Source organism: Xyrauchen texanus, chromosome 40 (genome assembly GCF_025860055.1).
Source record: "Xyrauchen texanus isolate HMW12.3.18 chromosome 40, RBS_HiC_50CHRs, whole genome shotgun sequence".
NCBI lineage: Eukaryota > Metazoa > Chordata > Actinopteri > Cypriniformes > Catostomidae > Xyrauchen > Xyrauchen texanus.
In genome coordinates, this window is record NC_068315.1 from 26,377,510 (window position 1) to 26,393,519 (window position 16,010).

At 39.2% G+C, this 16,010-nt stretch overlaps 1 protein-coding gene across 2 annotated transcripts in view; it reads left to right on the forward strand.

Moving 5' to 3' along the window:
- The window catches only part of LOC127633251 (integrin alpha-M-like), a 47,310-nt gene that overhangs the window by 10,544 nt on the left and 20,756 nt on the right, over positions 1-16,010 (forward strand). For both annotated transcript variants that reach the window (XM_052112203.1, XM_052112202.1), the window contains 10 exons: positions 7,308-7,411; positions 7,520-7,596; positions 8,139-8,247; positions 8,344-8,471; positions 8,652-8,794; positions 8,949-9,099; positions 9,491-9,641; positions 9,798-9,871; positions 13,307-13,415; positions 13,539-13,675. In XM_052112203.1, the coding sequence (XP_051968163.1) occupies positions 7,308-7,411; positions 7,520-7,596; positions 8,139-8,247; positions 8,344-8,471; positions 8,652-8,794; positions 8,949-9,099; positions 9,491-9,641; positions 9,798-9,871; positions 13,307-13,415; positions 13,539-13,675 (1,183 nt within the window). The remainder of the gene's footprint in view (positions 1-7,307; positions 7,412-7,519; positions 7,597-8,138; positions 8,248-8,343; positions 8,472-8,651; positions 8,795-8,948; positions 9,100-9,490; positions 9,642-9,797; positions 9,872-13,306; positions 13,416-13,538; positions 13,676-16,010) is intronic.

Here is a 16,010-nt window from a genome sequence, read left to right on the forward strand (position 1 = left end):
TAACAGGGTCTCCTCCACGAATTTGTGGAGCGTCCAGCCGCGCGTCGCTGGTGGCAACCGCTCCTTGAGTGCACCGTTCAGGTTGGCCCGGAAAAAAACCCACCAGGAGGGAGTCTGGGAAGTCCGTGACCCTCGCCAGCTTGAGGAAATCACGGATGTGGTGCTCCACCGGATGGCTTCCCTGCATCAAGCTGAGCAGACTGCAGTTGGCTTTTGAAACCGCTAGATCCATGGTTGGTCGTTCGTTCTGTTACGAATGAGGCAGCGAGGAGAGAGGATCTAAATGCAGGCTTCTTTATTTATTAAACAAACACATAACACAAAGGAAAAACCCTCGGGGAAACAAACATAAACTAAGAACTCAGGCAGGGAAACACAGATCAGGCTTGACAACATTCAACGAACGACAAGGAGTGAACAAAAAGCAGGGCTTAAATAACCAGGGAGTGATGACTGAAATAGACACAGGTGAGAACAATGAACAAAATGGCAGTGGTGATGGCAGGTGGATTCTGGGAAGTGTAGTACATTTAACAATGACAAGTGAAACCCAGGGCAGACAACAAGGGAATCGTGACAATTATTGTAATAACACGATGGCACGAATGTAAATGTAAAATATATTAATAAAAGATTGGTAAAACAAGAGAGAGCAAGAAACAGAAGAAATACTCAGAACTGTGAATAAATTGAATAAAGAACTTTATCTATAGAAGGTAATCTTGTTTTTTTAAATGTCATTGTTAAAAGTTAATAGATATGCATAGTAATATTAATAATAATTTAATGTCATTATATGCCTCTTATCATTTACTATCCCTCATACCCTCCAAGATGTGTATTACTTTCTTTCTTCTACAGAACACAAATTAAGATTTTTAGAAGAATATTTCAGCTCTGTAGGTCCATACTACAGAAATGTAACAAAAAACAGTGTTTTAGAGCAGCGTAAAAAATTTAAAAATCTACGTTTTTGAGAATTAAGTCATAATATTTTAAGAATAAAGTCAAAATTATGAGAATAAAGTAATTTAATTGTAAGGAAAGTAACATTAAAGTGATGTGGACAACAGCAAAGTGAAGAATCTGGGTCTTTACTTACAATAAACACCACTAAGATAACATTGGCTGTGCAGACAGGCAGCAGCTAGTGAGACTGGGGAAAATGACTCTCAGCACATGTAAGATCAGCACTGGCATCCCCCAGGGATGTGTGCTCTCCCAACTACTCTTCTCCCAGTATACCAGCAACTGCACCACCAAGGACCCCTCTGTGAAGCTCTTTAAGTTTGCAGATGATACTACTGTCATAAGTCTGAATACAGAAGGGAGGTTTAACTGCTGGCCTTCTATTGCAATTTAAAACAACCTGGAACTCAACACGCTCAAAACAGTGGAGATGATTGTGGACTTCAGGAGGAACACCCCAACATTGACCCCGCTCACCATTCTGAACAGCACTGTGGCAGCAGTAGAGTCATTCAGGTTCCTGGGCACTACCATCTCACAGGACCTGAAGGAGACCCACATAGACTCAATTTTGAAAAAGGGCCAGCAGAGGTTGTACTTCCTTCGCCAGCTGAGGAAGTTCAACCTGCCACAGGTGCTGCTGATACAGTTCTACTCAGCAGTCATTGAGTCTGTCCTCTGCACTTCAATAACTGTCTGCTTTGGTTCAGCTATGAAATCAGAAGTCTACAAAGGACAGTTCGGACTGATGAGCAGATAATTGGTTGCCCCCTGCTCGCCCTCCAAGAACTGTACACTTCCAGAGTGAGGAAAAGGGCTGGAAAAATCACTCTGGACCCCACTCACCCTGCCATTACCTTTTTGAACTGTTGACTTCTGTCCGGCGCTACAGAGCACTGAGCATCAGTCAGGCACAAGAACAGTTTTTTTTCCCACAGGCTATCCATCACATGAACAGTTAAAACTGCCCCATTGTGCAATAATTATGTGCAATACACAACATAGTCAATTTGATTTATTTAACATTGCCTACATTCCATTGCACTGTACATAACAGATTTGTATTTACATACGTACTACTTACTATATTATACTGTATGTATATTTTATAATATTTTTTTTTTAATATTATAATTTTTATTGTATATTGTCTTGTTGATGTATTGTTTGTGCACTTGAAGCTTCTGTCTCCAAAATTCCTTGTACGTGTAAGCATACTAACTACTTTGAGCATGCAATAAAGCTCATTCTGATTCTAACTTAGTTGTCAAGTTTGCCAAGCTTAATTTGTGGGAAGTTTTTGTGATCTCTCTGTTCATGAATGAAGTGTGCATTAGAAGAGGCATTAGTTAGTCTATTAGCATGAGAGAAAGGCTTACTCTTAAGTGAAGTGAAAAATAATAAAGTCCATTTCAAGACATTGTCGGGCAGATTCACTAAACAGTTGTACAGCTAACCCATGCAGAGAGTGCATGCTAATAAATAGAGTATTTACAAGGTACAATTCATTCTTAATGAATCCCCCAGAACGTGGTAACATCCCCTCAGTTATAGTCAGAGATGGGACCAAGTCACACATGTGCAAGTCTCAAGTAAGTCTCAAGTCTTAACCTTCAAGTCTCAAGTAAGTTCCAAGTATTTTTTTCTTGGGCAAGTCAAGTCAAGTCAAGTCAAGTCACAGGCTATGTCAAGTCAAGTCAAGTCAAGTCACAGGCTATGTCAAGTCAAGTCAAGTCAAGTCACAGGCTATGTCAAGTCAAGTCCAAGTCAAGTCACAGGCTATGTCAAGTCAAGTCCAAGTCAAGTCACCTTATTATTGTAATTTTACCTGCAGAATCTGATCATAATAAAGTGAAAAGACAAGATATAAGTAACTGTCAGTAAATTACAATACTCATGTTCAGTAAAATACATCATGGAATCAAACAAAATTGTAACTTCATAAAATTATTTATTTTTCACTTCTGCCAACAGTGTTTGAAATGTTTTAAATTTTCAACATTGAGTCCATAAAACAAATAACAGCTTAACATCCAACAGACTCCTCTCAGAACACCTCCCTCTCTCTCTCTCTCTCTCTCTCTCTCTTTCTCTCAAACACAGTTACCTACATTAAACTTTGTTACATTTCTCCTCTTTCTCTCACACACACTCCCTCTCTCACACACACACTCTCTCTCTCTCACACACACACACTCTCTCTCACACACACACTCTCTCTCACACACACACACTCTCTCTCACACACTCACTCTCACACCCACACTCACTCTCTCCCACACTCCCACACCCACACTCACTCACTCTCGCTCACACACACACACACACACACACTCAGAGTATATCCATTAGTCATTACCTCTTTTAAAAGGTATTGCACCTTGAGGTACCAGCGCGCGTGAACGTCATGGCAACGTACAAAACAAAGTACCTCAGCGGGAAACACTTAACGTAAATGCGCGTAACTAAGGTAAATCAAGCAGGCTAGTATGCAGCATAAGCCACGAAGTGTTGGCGAAATAAAAAATTAATGGACAGATTTTTTTTTTCCAGAAAACTTCTTGCACAAAATAAATTCAAGCACTTTCAAGGACCTGTATCGATGTATGTTTATTTTCAAGAACTTTCCAGGGCCTTGAATTTTATTTTTCAGATTCACAAACTTTCAAGGAATTCAAGGACCCGTGGGAACCCTGCTATTATTACATTAGCTAACTATCAACTAACCAGATAAAATTAACAAATTGACAAGCACTTACTGGGCAGAATGGCTCTTCAAATGGCGGACGAAATTGGAGGTTGTCGTCTGGCTGTCCGCGATCTTAACGTTGCATGTCTTGCAAAGCGCTGTTCGTCTTTTGCCATCTTGATAATAATTTTTGAAGCCGAAAGCGATGACCCTCGGTAACCTTACCCCTCGGCTGACATGTTGATGTGTTATCTGATCTAAGTGGGCGTGGTGTGCGTAAGGTACGAGAGGGCATGGCTGATGATAGCCTATAGTGTCGTGAGTATTCTCAGCCTGCGCTCCAGCTGGATCAACTTTATTTTTTAAAATAATTTACATATTTTATATTCAAATTGAAAACATGATGTCATTAACACTCAAGTCATTCAAGTCTTCGTGTCTCAAGTCAAGTCAAGTCCTGAGTCTTTAACTTCTAAGTCCGAGTCAAGTCTCAAGTATTTTATTTTTTGTCAAGTCAAGTCACAAGTCATAAAAATAGCGACTCGAGTCGACTCGAGTCCAAGTCACCAAGTCACAAGTCCCCATGTCTGGTTATAGTATTGCTATGAGAGCAAAAACACCAAAAATTCAGATCAAGTCTGTTGCAATTTAAGCATTTACAATCTTAACTAACTAGATTTCAAATCTTGGCATAAAAAATCAAGCATTGATGATTCTTAGGGCGAGGTCTATATACTCCATAAAGTTCCTTTTCCTGTTACAGATCATTTAATTCATTTTCTGTCAAAACTCATCCATTTAACCTGTGTTCATGTTTGTATATTTGTGTTTGTTTAGTTTTATGTTGTAGATTAGTCAGTAAAGTTGCTGCCCTAACCCATGTTGCCTTAACCTCTGAGCCCCCTGAGTCCCCAGCTGAGTTCCCAGATGCCATAACCTCTGAGACCTATGAGGCCTCTGAGTCCCCAGCTGCCATGACCTCTGAACCTACTGAGCCCACAGCTGCTTTGACCTCTGAGCCCTCTGAGTCCCCACCTGCTCTCACTTCTGAGCTCTGAGTTCCTTGTTGCCTGGACCCTGCCAGCTGTTAACAGCCATCTGCTTGGTTCCCAGTGGCCATCTGCCTGGTCCACCCTGGTCTCCTTGCTATCTGCCTGGTCCACCCTGGCCTCCTTGCAATCCGACTGGTTCTCCCTGGTCTCCTTGCCATCTGACTCCGGGCCCTACGCCAGCTCCGTTCTGGTCTCTGGACCCTCTGCCTGGTCCGCCCTGGTCTCCGGGCAATCCGCCTGCTCTGCCTGGTCTCTTGGTCCATGGCTATCTTCCAGAACCTACACCTGCTCCGTCCTGTTCTCCTGGTTCAAGTTGTTCGCCTGAAACTCCACCCACTCCATCTTGCCCTCCATCAGTCTCTCCTGATTCACACATGGCCTTCAGCTCCTCTTGTTCCCCTCCTGTGTTCTCCTGGTCTGCCAGCCCCCACATAGTCTTCTGTTCTCCTTAAGATTTTTTTGAGTATATGTATTTAGAAGCATCATGAGCCGCTCCTTAAAGGGAGGCTATGTAAGGGTTTCCCTGGTGACCACTAGAGGTTGCAATTGCAGGGAATTTGGTAGTATAAATGTACATGATACAAATTAAAGTGCAGCAAATCTCCACCATAATAAGTAGTATGTGTGAGCTAGGAATTAATTTAAACTGTCCTTATTCTACATTTTTGTGTAAGGAAATTTATAATGGAATTAGTCACGTTCAACAACCATTATAAGCAAGATAAATGACAAATAACTAGATTATTTGTCTGAATAAAATTCTCCACCATTCCAATAGTAATACAACATCTCGTTGTATCCGCTCACAATTTCTATTTTTAAGGAATTAGCTTTAATAAGGGAATTATGATTAATTCACTTATTGGAGTAATATTATTCTCATGGCTTATAAAAAATAATATCACACATATTTATGTACAGCTTTGAAGCGAAATCTTTTAGAAACAAGGATGAGATTATTTATCAAAATATACCATAGTCATATTATCTTTGAATACAGACAAACTTTATTGCTATTCTAAACATAACTAGTCTAACACATAAAACATGAAACAGGTTGGTTAGTCTATTGACAATGCCTTGAGAACATTTATCCTTCTTTGAGTCTAAATCGATTTGCAATCGGATTATCCAAAGTATTCTATTACACCAGTAGAATACTAATACACCAGCACTTTGAGCAAAAGCCTGGAGATGTACTTGCGTGTCATTCCATTTCTTGAGTTGCGTTTCCTCATGCTTAGTTCTTTGGCATTTGTAGAAAGTTTGTTCTGTCAATGTCTTGGACTCTGTTATGCTCGCAGATAGTTATGGTCTTGATGAAGCGAGGCCTTCTGCAAGGAGAACTCGTGACCCCCATTGGGTGTGTGAACCGTAGAGCAGAGAGTGAGAGGCTTCCTTGGGACTTTTGGTTTCCCGAGTCTACATGGCATGGAGTATCTGGAGGTATCAAGAGAGTGTTGCAAGAGCAGAAGAGTTCAGAAGAGAAGAGAGAAAGTTCTTCCATGGGTAGGAAAGTTTGGAACTGAAATTTTCCACACCCCAAAGGTGTCCTGAGCCAATCAAAAGTGACTTTCCAGAGTCACATGGTCGACTGGTCTGTCCCTTTTCAGAGTTGATTTATTATCCTTTGTGGAGGATTCTTACAAACTACAACTCAAATATAGTGCATGTTTAATCATGAAGTTTTGTATCTTGACAACAGTACATGACATGACATTTGTTGTCATCAACATTCTCTACGTAAACAAGCAAGCATTTCCATACTAATATGAACATTATACGTGTAACAAAATGTGAATGTCCCTGATTAAAAATCATACTTGTTAATTAATTGGTTTTACACCATGGATAATACATTACACATTATGAGAAACCTGATTGTCGGGGTTTAATATCAAGTTGAATAGTTACCATTATTAGTAGAATGAGATGAATCATACCAGATTCAATATTATAATCATCGATTTGTCATTTATAAGTGTTTTCCAATCAATACACATTTAAAAGGTACATCGGCGATAATTATTAATTTGTTAGTTGTAACATTGATCACAGGTCATAGAGTAATTTTCAGAATTACCTAGCAAGGCTAGGTATTGTGTACATCATGGGCCGAAATACATTCTGTACATTCAAGAGGGCCAACCCAGCAAAGTACAACACCCATGGACTCCTTTTTAGCTGCTGTTCACAGGTTAATAATCACAATGTCTTGTGATCTGATGAGTCTAAGTGTAGCAAATTGGTTTATATCGGAGGACAAAACAGAGTGTGTTCTGAGTCTTTTTTGGGAATTCCAGGGAGTGTGTTCTCTGTCTTTTATTGCTTGTGACCTTTGCACTTAGGGCCTCTTAGAGAGAAGTTCTCAAGTCATGTGCAATCTGGACATGTCTCTTTGTTAGTTTTATTGGCCAGATGTGAGACTTTTTGGTGCCTTAGTCTTTTCATTTATGATCTGTTAGTTGCATTTGTGTATTATCTTGTGCATATGTAAGATGTTTTGATACTGTTTTATCTCCATATACTTGGGCAGAAAATATATGAACACACATCATACAATTAAATGAATTATCCCTCTCTCTCCTTTTCCATAGTGTGATTGCAAGTGATCCTTTAATTCAAATCAATCAAGATCTAAGAGGACAAATTTATAGCTGTTCTGTTGCACAAAGAACCTGCTCACAACTAAACATAAGAGGTATTTAGGTTTTTTATTGTTTTCTGACAGATTGTTCAGAGATAATTATTATTTTTGTGTGTGTTTGTTTTTAATTAAACTGTACAAACTGCCCATGTGTTAACATAGTGCCTTCTGAAGCCTTCAACATGTCTCTTGGACTTTCCATGACTCAGGATCTCTTTAAAGGCTCTTCAAAATTGGCTGTAAGTTTTGGCTCAGAACACCTATACAGATTGAAGCTCATGTTTTGAAACCCAATGAATCACATCTTATGACCATTTACACTTGCAAGTGGCTTTTGAACACAAAAGGCCAAAATAAATATATTAAATAAAACCACTTTGAAGTTCAAGGGATTAGAAATGTCATGGGTATTTTTGTAAAAGAAAACTCTGAATAATAAACAAACTGCACATTTTATGGGACTGGACTGACAAGAAATTCTCTTTGAATGTGCAGTAAAATGTAGTTCTTATTGGTCTCAAAATCAGCACAAATTCAATGAAAGTCTATTTCATTGTGCCATGTTTTTTTGTGTTTTCACCTGCCAACAATGGCAGGTAGGCTAAAGCACAAAATTTAAGCATGACAGATTCCTACTACTGTATATAATAATAAGTTATAAATGGTTTTGGTTGATATTAGGGATAATTATCAGCATTACATTTATTTTGAATAATTGTGGATAAAATTTTGTATTCCATTGATCAAATTAAACTTTGTGTTTAAATTCCATCTCACCCAGATTTGTGGTCCAACCATACCAAAAAGTTGTCCAGGAGTTACCACCTACAATGGCATGTGCTTTTTTAGTGAAAACAATTTTGACACAACTATACCACAGGTTTTGAGAGGTAAATATGATGATCGCCAAAGGAAGTTTTATTTATTAAGTCAAAGGATTTAATCTACTATATACTATATGCATTTCTACTTTCCTCCATTTTCAGGGTGCCCTGGTCAGATTGATATTGGTTTTTTGTTGGATGGCTCTGGGAGTGTAACCGCTTATGATTTTATAAAGATGAAGAATTTTGTGATTAACATGATTCAACGTTTCACTGGACGTGATGCACAGGTATGAAATGTCTGTATTGCTAGTTCAATTACATTTTGACACTAATATTGGACATCTTTTCATTGTCTTTTTCCACATATAATAGATGTGATGTTATTTGGTTTTGACAGATGGTGTAAAATTTTTTTACAATGAGCGACTTTAAATGAGACTAAATATGAATCTCCCCTTGGCTTACAGTTTGCTATTGCACAGTACTCTTACAGTACTGTTATTCACTACAACTTCAATCAACTCAAAGATGGCATGTGGAATAGAAATATTATGGATATACAGCAGTTGACAGGAGGAACCTACACTGCAACTGCCATAATCAAACTTCTGTAAGGCTTGTTTGATAATATAAGCCCATGTAAATGCTATTTAAGTAAATGTATAAGTTAAGCACATCAAATATACAGACACCATGTTGATAAAGACAAACAAAACCACAATAATTGTTTTGTTAATAATAATAGTCTTTTCTTTAATGCACAGGAACGATCTATTTACAAACACTGGAGGGGCAAGAGCAGCAGCAAAACAAATCTTGCTTGTCATTACTGATGGAGAATCAAATGACAGAGACAGGCTTCAAAAAGCTGCATCAGATGCACAGGCAAAGAGCATCACTCGATTTGCTATTGGGGTGAGTTTTTCTTCTGGCAAACTATTCATTTTTGTGTAGATAGTGGAAAACTATATACCTGAGAATAAATAATTAGTTTAAAATTCTAATATGAAACTAATATTTAAACACAAATTTAATTTCTAGTTTAAATAAAAATTATTAGAAATTATTTCCCAAATGTATACAACTTAGTTACTGTATAAACTTCAAGGTTGGAATGATCAAGTCTTACGTAGCCAGACCTTTGACTAAAATTGCAAAAGGTCTGGGGCTTGCTTCATCTTAAACAGGCCTTGAACTGGCTACATCGACAGAAAGATTATATAATACAGTTTTGTCAATAAGTGACATTTTTTAAATCTACAAATGCTTTATAAAATATTTTCACCTGGATTGTTGTGTTGAATAGGTTGGCAATGCTTTTAATAATCCGCAAGCAAAATGGGAGTTGAATACAATTGCATCTGATCCAGACAGTGACTATGTGTTTAAAGTGACAAATTTTGATGCATTGAATAATATTCTTCAAAAACTGGAAGAGAACATTATTGCCATAGAAGGTATGTTTGTCCCTCAAAAGACAATACAAAAATAAAATATAAAAAGTTTTAATAGTTCTTTTCTGAAATCTTTAAAGGATTGATTTTTAGCTTTTAATTGACACATTGGCTCACCCAGTTATATGTAACAGGTTCTGTCCTGTTCTTCTGCTACAGGAACCCAGACTTCCGGTGACTCCTCCAAAATGGAATTTGCCCAGGATGGATTTAGCACAGCTTTCTCATCATATGTAACTAAACTGTTTTTAAATTGACCAAACCCCTGACTTTAGATTTCTCTTCAGACTAATTAAGGGAGCATATATTTTAAAAATAGATTTAGTAAAAGCCCTTTACATATGTGTTTTAAAGGTGTACTCAGTAATGTTTTCCTCATTAAAATGTTTTTATTTTTTTTAGGCCTATTAACACCAAGCCCACATTTTTGGTGCAAATTCTCATTTCGATCAAGCTTTTGAATAGGAACAATGAATTCCTATGCCACTATTCACATTGGGTCCGATACATCTTCTGCCGATAATCCGATAACGATTGTTTTTTCTCAGAGCGCAGTTTTTTCCTTTTTTTTTTTGACTGAGCCATGAGATACTCGCTTTTTATAATTTTTCCAGAGTTACTGCTGTTCCCCAGTCCAGCGTGCTGAAGGCACAAACTGACAGAACACCGGTGTCATTGGACGTGCAGCTGATACATACCCTCGAAAAATTTTAACTAAATAGTTGCAGTTCATGAACCCTTTGTACTGCAAACATAAACCCAGTCCAGTTTTAAAAGTCTGTTTATAATATGTTCTTGCATGTATTATAAATGTTCATATACATAAAGACATCAGAGTGCATTCTGGTGCTCTTTTACTTGACTGACACACAATAAAACTAAATCCAATCCAAATATGCAGTAAATAAATAATACAGAATCTGCAAACACATATTTTCTTTTAGAATATTTATTTATTATACTGATACCTTGTATTTTATAATATACCTGGCATTTTGTCTTAATGTACATTATTTAATATCACCTATATTATTCTGCCATTAAAAATAACAGTGAGGTTCAGCAATTCTTTGTATTAAGAAAAATATTGCATAAAAAGACACTTTAATATTTTATTACAAGTGTAGAAAAACTAATAGCAGAAAATCACTGCTATTTCTTTTAGGTTAATATAACACATAGAGTATTGCTGTAGTGGTGCTCGTATTATCATCATGCACAAGAAACTCTGAATTCAATACGAGAATGCAATAATTAAATAAAGAAAAGACAGTGGGCCTGTTCCCCTTCTGTCACTCACTTGACGTTGACACTAGGGGTCGTTCTTGAGAGCCCCGATCACCTCGGATCTTTGAGAAAAGGCCAATCAGTCAGTCACTCTGCTCGGGTTGATGCATATGAGCCTGCTTCAGACTCGAGTCCCAAGATGGGCATAGCACGGCACACGTAGTATAGCTATTACATTGCTCTGCCACCACTTATTCAGCCCTTGGACAGACCATGCATTTCTACGGGCTGGAGTTCCCCTACAGCATGTGTCCAGACTGTCGTGGTGACCACAGACACCTCCAAACTGGGCTGGGGCACCATGTGCAACGGGGATGCAGCCACCGATTCCTGGTCAGGACAGTGACTGGGTTGGCACATCAACTGCCTGGAGTTGCTGGCTGTACTACTCGTCCTGTGGAGGCTATTGCCATTGATCCAGGGCAAGCATGTGTTGGTCTGGTCCGACAACACAGTGACAATAGCATATATAAATCGCCATGGCAGTGTACGCTCTCGTCGAATGTCGCTGAGACCCCGACCGGGCTATGTGTCCAAGTTTTCCATGACCCACTTCAGGGATCAGGTGGTGAACCTGCAAGTGCTGCCCCAGGTGGAGGCAGACCCAGGCCTGTCGTTGCTGTGTCTGGTGCATGCTATGCACACCTACTTGTATCACACACACAGATTTAGACGCTCTGAGCAGCTCTTTGTCTGCTTTGGTGGACAGCGGAAAGGGAATGGCATCTCCAAACTTGCCCACTGGATCGTGGACGCCATTGCATTGGCCTACCAGACCCAGGCCTTGCCCCCCACCTTGCGGGTTCGAGCACACTCTACAATGTATGTTGTGTCCTCATGGCCACTGGCCAATGGCACCTCTCTAGCAGACATCTGCAGAGCAGCGGGCTGGGCAACACCCAATACCATCGTGAGATTTTACAATCTCCGGGTGGAGCCGGTTTTGTCCCGTGTTCTTTCAGGTACGAACAGGTAGAGTTCAGTAACACAGAACAGCTGGCCGGGTGTATCACTTGTGTATAGTGCCTTTCCCCTCCCCTGAGGTGAAAACATGCACTTTTATCCACAGTCAAGTTCACAAAGTCATGGACCCTGGAACTAAATGATGTCTTTTGGGGCATTGGGGGAGGTTATAAGCAGTCTGATGCAACTGCTATTATGCACACAGCAGCTTGCTTGCACCTGCATCAGCAATTCACCTAACAGCCGTTGTACTTTTTTTCCATAGGGACCCCTAGTGTCACTACATCCACACAATGTCGAGTGAGTTACAGAAGGGGAACGTCTTGGTTACTGTCGTAACCTGATGGAGGGAACGAGATGTTGTGACCCTCTTGCCACAAAGCTGTACTATGCTGTACAATGCTGAAATGGCAGGGATCGTATCTCGGCTCCTCAGCACAAAACCTGAATGAATACTGCATTCCAGCTTCCTTTTATACTGGGGAGTATTATAATATACTTTTTATGTTCTGGGGAGTGGCATGCAAAATCCACTCACCAATTTTCATTGGCCTTTTCTCAAAGATCCAAGGTGATCAGGGCTCTCAAGATTGACCCATAGTGTCACTACATCGACACAACGTCTTGTTCCCTCCACCAGGGACGACCGAACTGCTTTCTTTTATATTGTTTTGATAATACATGCTATACCTGGTTTCCTTAATGCACATTATTCCACATGTATTTATTTCACTGTACCTTGTGTAATATTATCCAGGCATTAAAAAAAGAGAAGTTGGGTTTTGAGGTCCATTTGGAATAGGCTATTCTCATAGAAAAATACATGTGCAAATATAAAGAGGACATAGGCTATGCAACCATGCTCTACTCATCTCTCTCATTATAAAAATTATTCTATTCCTTAAAATGCATCAAGAACATGGAAAAATATTATGACAAATCAGGTAAATAAATGCCTTAACAGCATTAAATATATTGACATGAGATCAGTTAATGTAACTTTTAAAAAAGCTGTTTCATTCTACATAGAAAGGGTTACCTCATTGGGGCTGCCATGTTAGCATCAGATGACCAGGAAATTACTACTCGCTTTATCACAATAATCTACACTTTTACTGGACACTTTCACTCATGGAATAAATTAATCATGCCTGACTGTGAATAGTGAATTTTTACAATGGCAATCTGCATTGCATTCATGCCCCTGGGTGCCTGTAAGCCCAAGACGACTTAGATGAAGAACATTTCTGAATGCACCTCATCAATACCACTGCTCTGACATTGTTTTAAAACACCCTTTTGTAATTCAGCTTTTGAAATGCACAGCAAAGTTATGTGATATTTTCAGATGTTTTATATGTATCAAAGAGCATGTGAACCACATCCATTTACAGTTTCTTATTTATGTATTTTTTAAGGGAAGTGTGTTACTGAGTACTGTGGGAGCTTATCAGTGGAAAGGTGGATTTGAGGAATACGTTCAAACAAATCATTTTCATTCAGGCACTGAGCATGACAGTTATTTAGGTGAGTCTTTTTTTTAAATAAAATATAATACAAAAAAGAAGATGTGTTTAGAAGCAACTGACTTTTAAATCACAATGAGACATTTCAGAACAAGCATATTAAACTAGTTCATTTTGTCTTAAGGCTATTCAATGGCTACTGCAAGAGTGTCAAGCTTTGACTTCGCATATCTTGGAGCTCCAAGATACAAGCATCAAGGACAAGTCATTGTTAAACAACTCTATGGCAATATGCAAACATCGACGCTGGATTCCCCCCAGGTTCTCTCCACTCACAAATATGTTCACTCATATTTGTCACATAATGGTGTCAAAACCATACATAAAAACACAATGGGTCCTATTTTAAGAGCGCTAGCACTAAGCACAGCACTGTGCGAGTGGGCATGGCCATGAAGTTTTGGTATTTTCATGCAAGCATTTACTAAGTCTAGGTGCAAGTGGGGTTGGTGAAATTGCATGTGCGGAGTGCTAATGGGCAGGGTCAAGTGCAATTTAATTCTTAGGTTGTTCACCAGTACTTGCTCCACCTCCATTCTATTTTATAATCCATTCTTTGTCAAGCACCAGTGATATCAACAAGACATCAGATTCATAAGAAGTTGATAGTGTAAATGAGCTGTTAATTAGAAGAATACAAATACAGGCTTACATTCTTTTGTGCATTAACTGCGTCCTTGTTGAATGTCATGCACACAATGTTTAAAAATCACAATCACAAGTGATCCTCCCTATGCCCTGTACTCACTCCGAACTGCAGAGCCCTTGAAGTGGGTACTCTGAAGGAAACATGGCATTACTGTATGAATGTACTCTTCACTAACAGTCTTGTGGAAGGGCCTTCTGAAAAAATATAAATTTTCTCACTTTCGTTTTAAACAAGCTTTCGAGTGGCATCCATTTCCGCAGGAGTGCCCTTCAAAGAAGCAAAAAATTCAGTTTTTAATTCGCCCCAGAACATCAGAATGCCGTTACATCAGCCAAGTAATGCAGAGTTTACACTACACGATTTTAGGCCAATTGTCACTCGCCGACAGTTTTTTAGCGATCGCCGATAAAAGCCTTAATCATAGGCAAATCAGAGTTCACTCTCGTAAACGACAGACGCAATGTATGAATTATCAAAGACGTGATCTGAGAGAAGCGCCTACATTTACATTTTACATTTACATTTATGCATTTGGCAGACGCTTTTATCCAAAGCGACTTACAGTGCACTTATTACAGGGACAATCCCCCCGGAGCAACCTGGAGTTAAGTGCCTTGCTCAAGGACCCAACAGTGGCATCTTGGTGGTGCTGGGGCTTGAACCCCCAACCTTCTGGTCAGTAACCCTGAGCCTCAACCACTGAGCCACCACTGCCCCAGTGGTGGCTCACTGCCCCAGTGGTGGCTCACAGCCTACATGCCTACGCATCACGAGATATCTAGCATGTTATATATCTGGACCTGTCCGTGATTCCAAATCACGCAATGTGAAATGTGTTTTGACTGAATACAACTGCAACATTGACCTACAGCCAATGAGAGAGCAAGAAATGGGGCTCGGAAAGTTTCAGTTCTTTCATTTCTTATATACCTCCAAGTCTCTCTGCAGAAGAGACAATCCTTTCTGCCCGCGTCTCCCCAACCATTCCCTTCTCCCTAGTCTTTTCTTGTTGTTTTTTTTACTTTTCGCTGTAAATCAGCATACAAACAAAATCTATCGCAAGCTTCTTGTGGTAAAAAAATTGTGTGATCTTGTGTAATTCTCGTATCACTTCTCGTGGGTAATCTGTTGTGAAACATAATTTGGAGTCCAGACAGAGTCGTCGGGATTCATCAATAATGAAATGTTTTGTAATGTGTTCACCCCTGTCACCGATTCCTTAATTTGCAATTTGTAATTTGAAAACCCTACGACTTTCATGACAAGACAGACAGTTGTGTAGTATGAATGGTACCACAATCCGATGTCTTTGAAAGTTGTGTAGTGTGTAGGAGGCATAATAGGTCAGATAAAAAGTCCACTCCATGTATTGTGTTGCAGTCTTTGTAGGGCACCGGGGGCTGCACCAGAAACTCCACCAGTTGCACATATTCACATGTTATACATTATTCAAGGACACTGTAGAATTTGCGGAACACAGTCGATCTCCTCGGACTCGCACTTTCTCTTCACGCCTTCACACTGTACACTATGTTACCAGGTTAATGCCATGGTACTGAATATACTGTATGTCATTGGTCAGGTGTTCGTCAGGAGGCGGAGGATTATAGTGATGCACTCCTATTACACACATGGAAAATGTGGTTAATGTCAGAATTTGGATGTAGGCTCCGTTAAATTAAAGAGAATGTAAGTATTATTAATTACACTGATCAAGTGACACACAAATCATGACTAGCATTAACTGTGATTGTATCGGTCATCTTGGTTAGACGGGATATTTGCGCACACTTCACTTCTACCAGTCAATTTTTATTTAAAAGTTTAAATCATTTATTTAAACATGAAATAATAAAACCAAAGAAGTTTCTAAACTTTTTCGCTGGGTGCTTTTGAAACAATGCTTCATGAAGCTTTGAAACCATGAAACCGAATAATTTGCTTCAA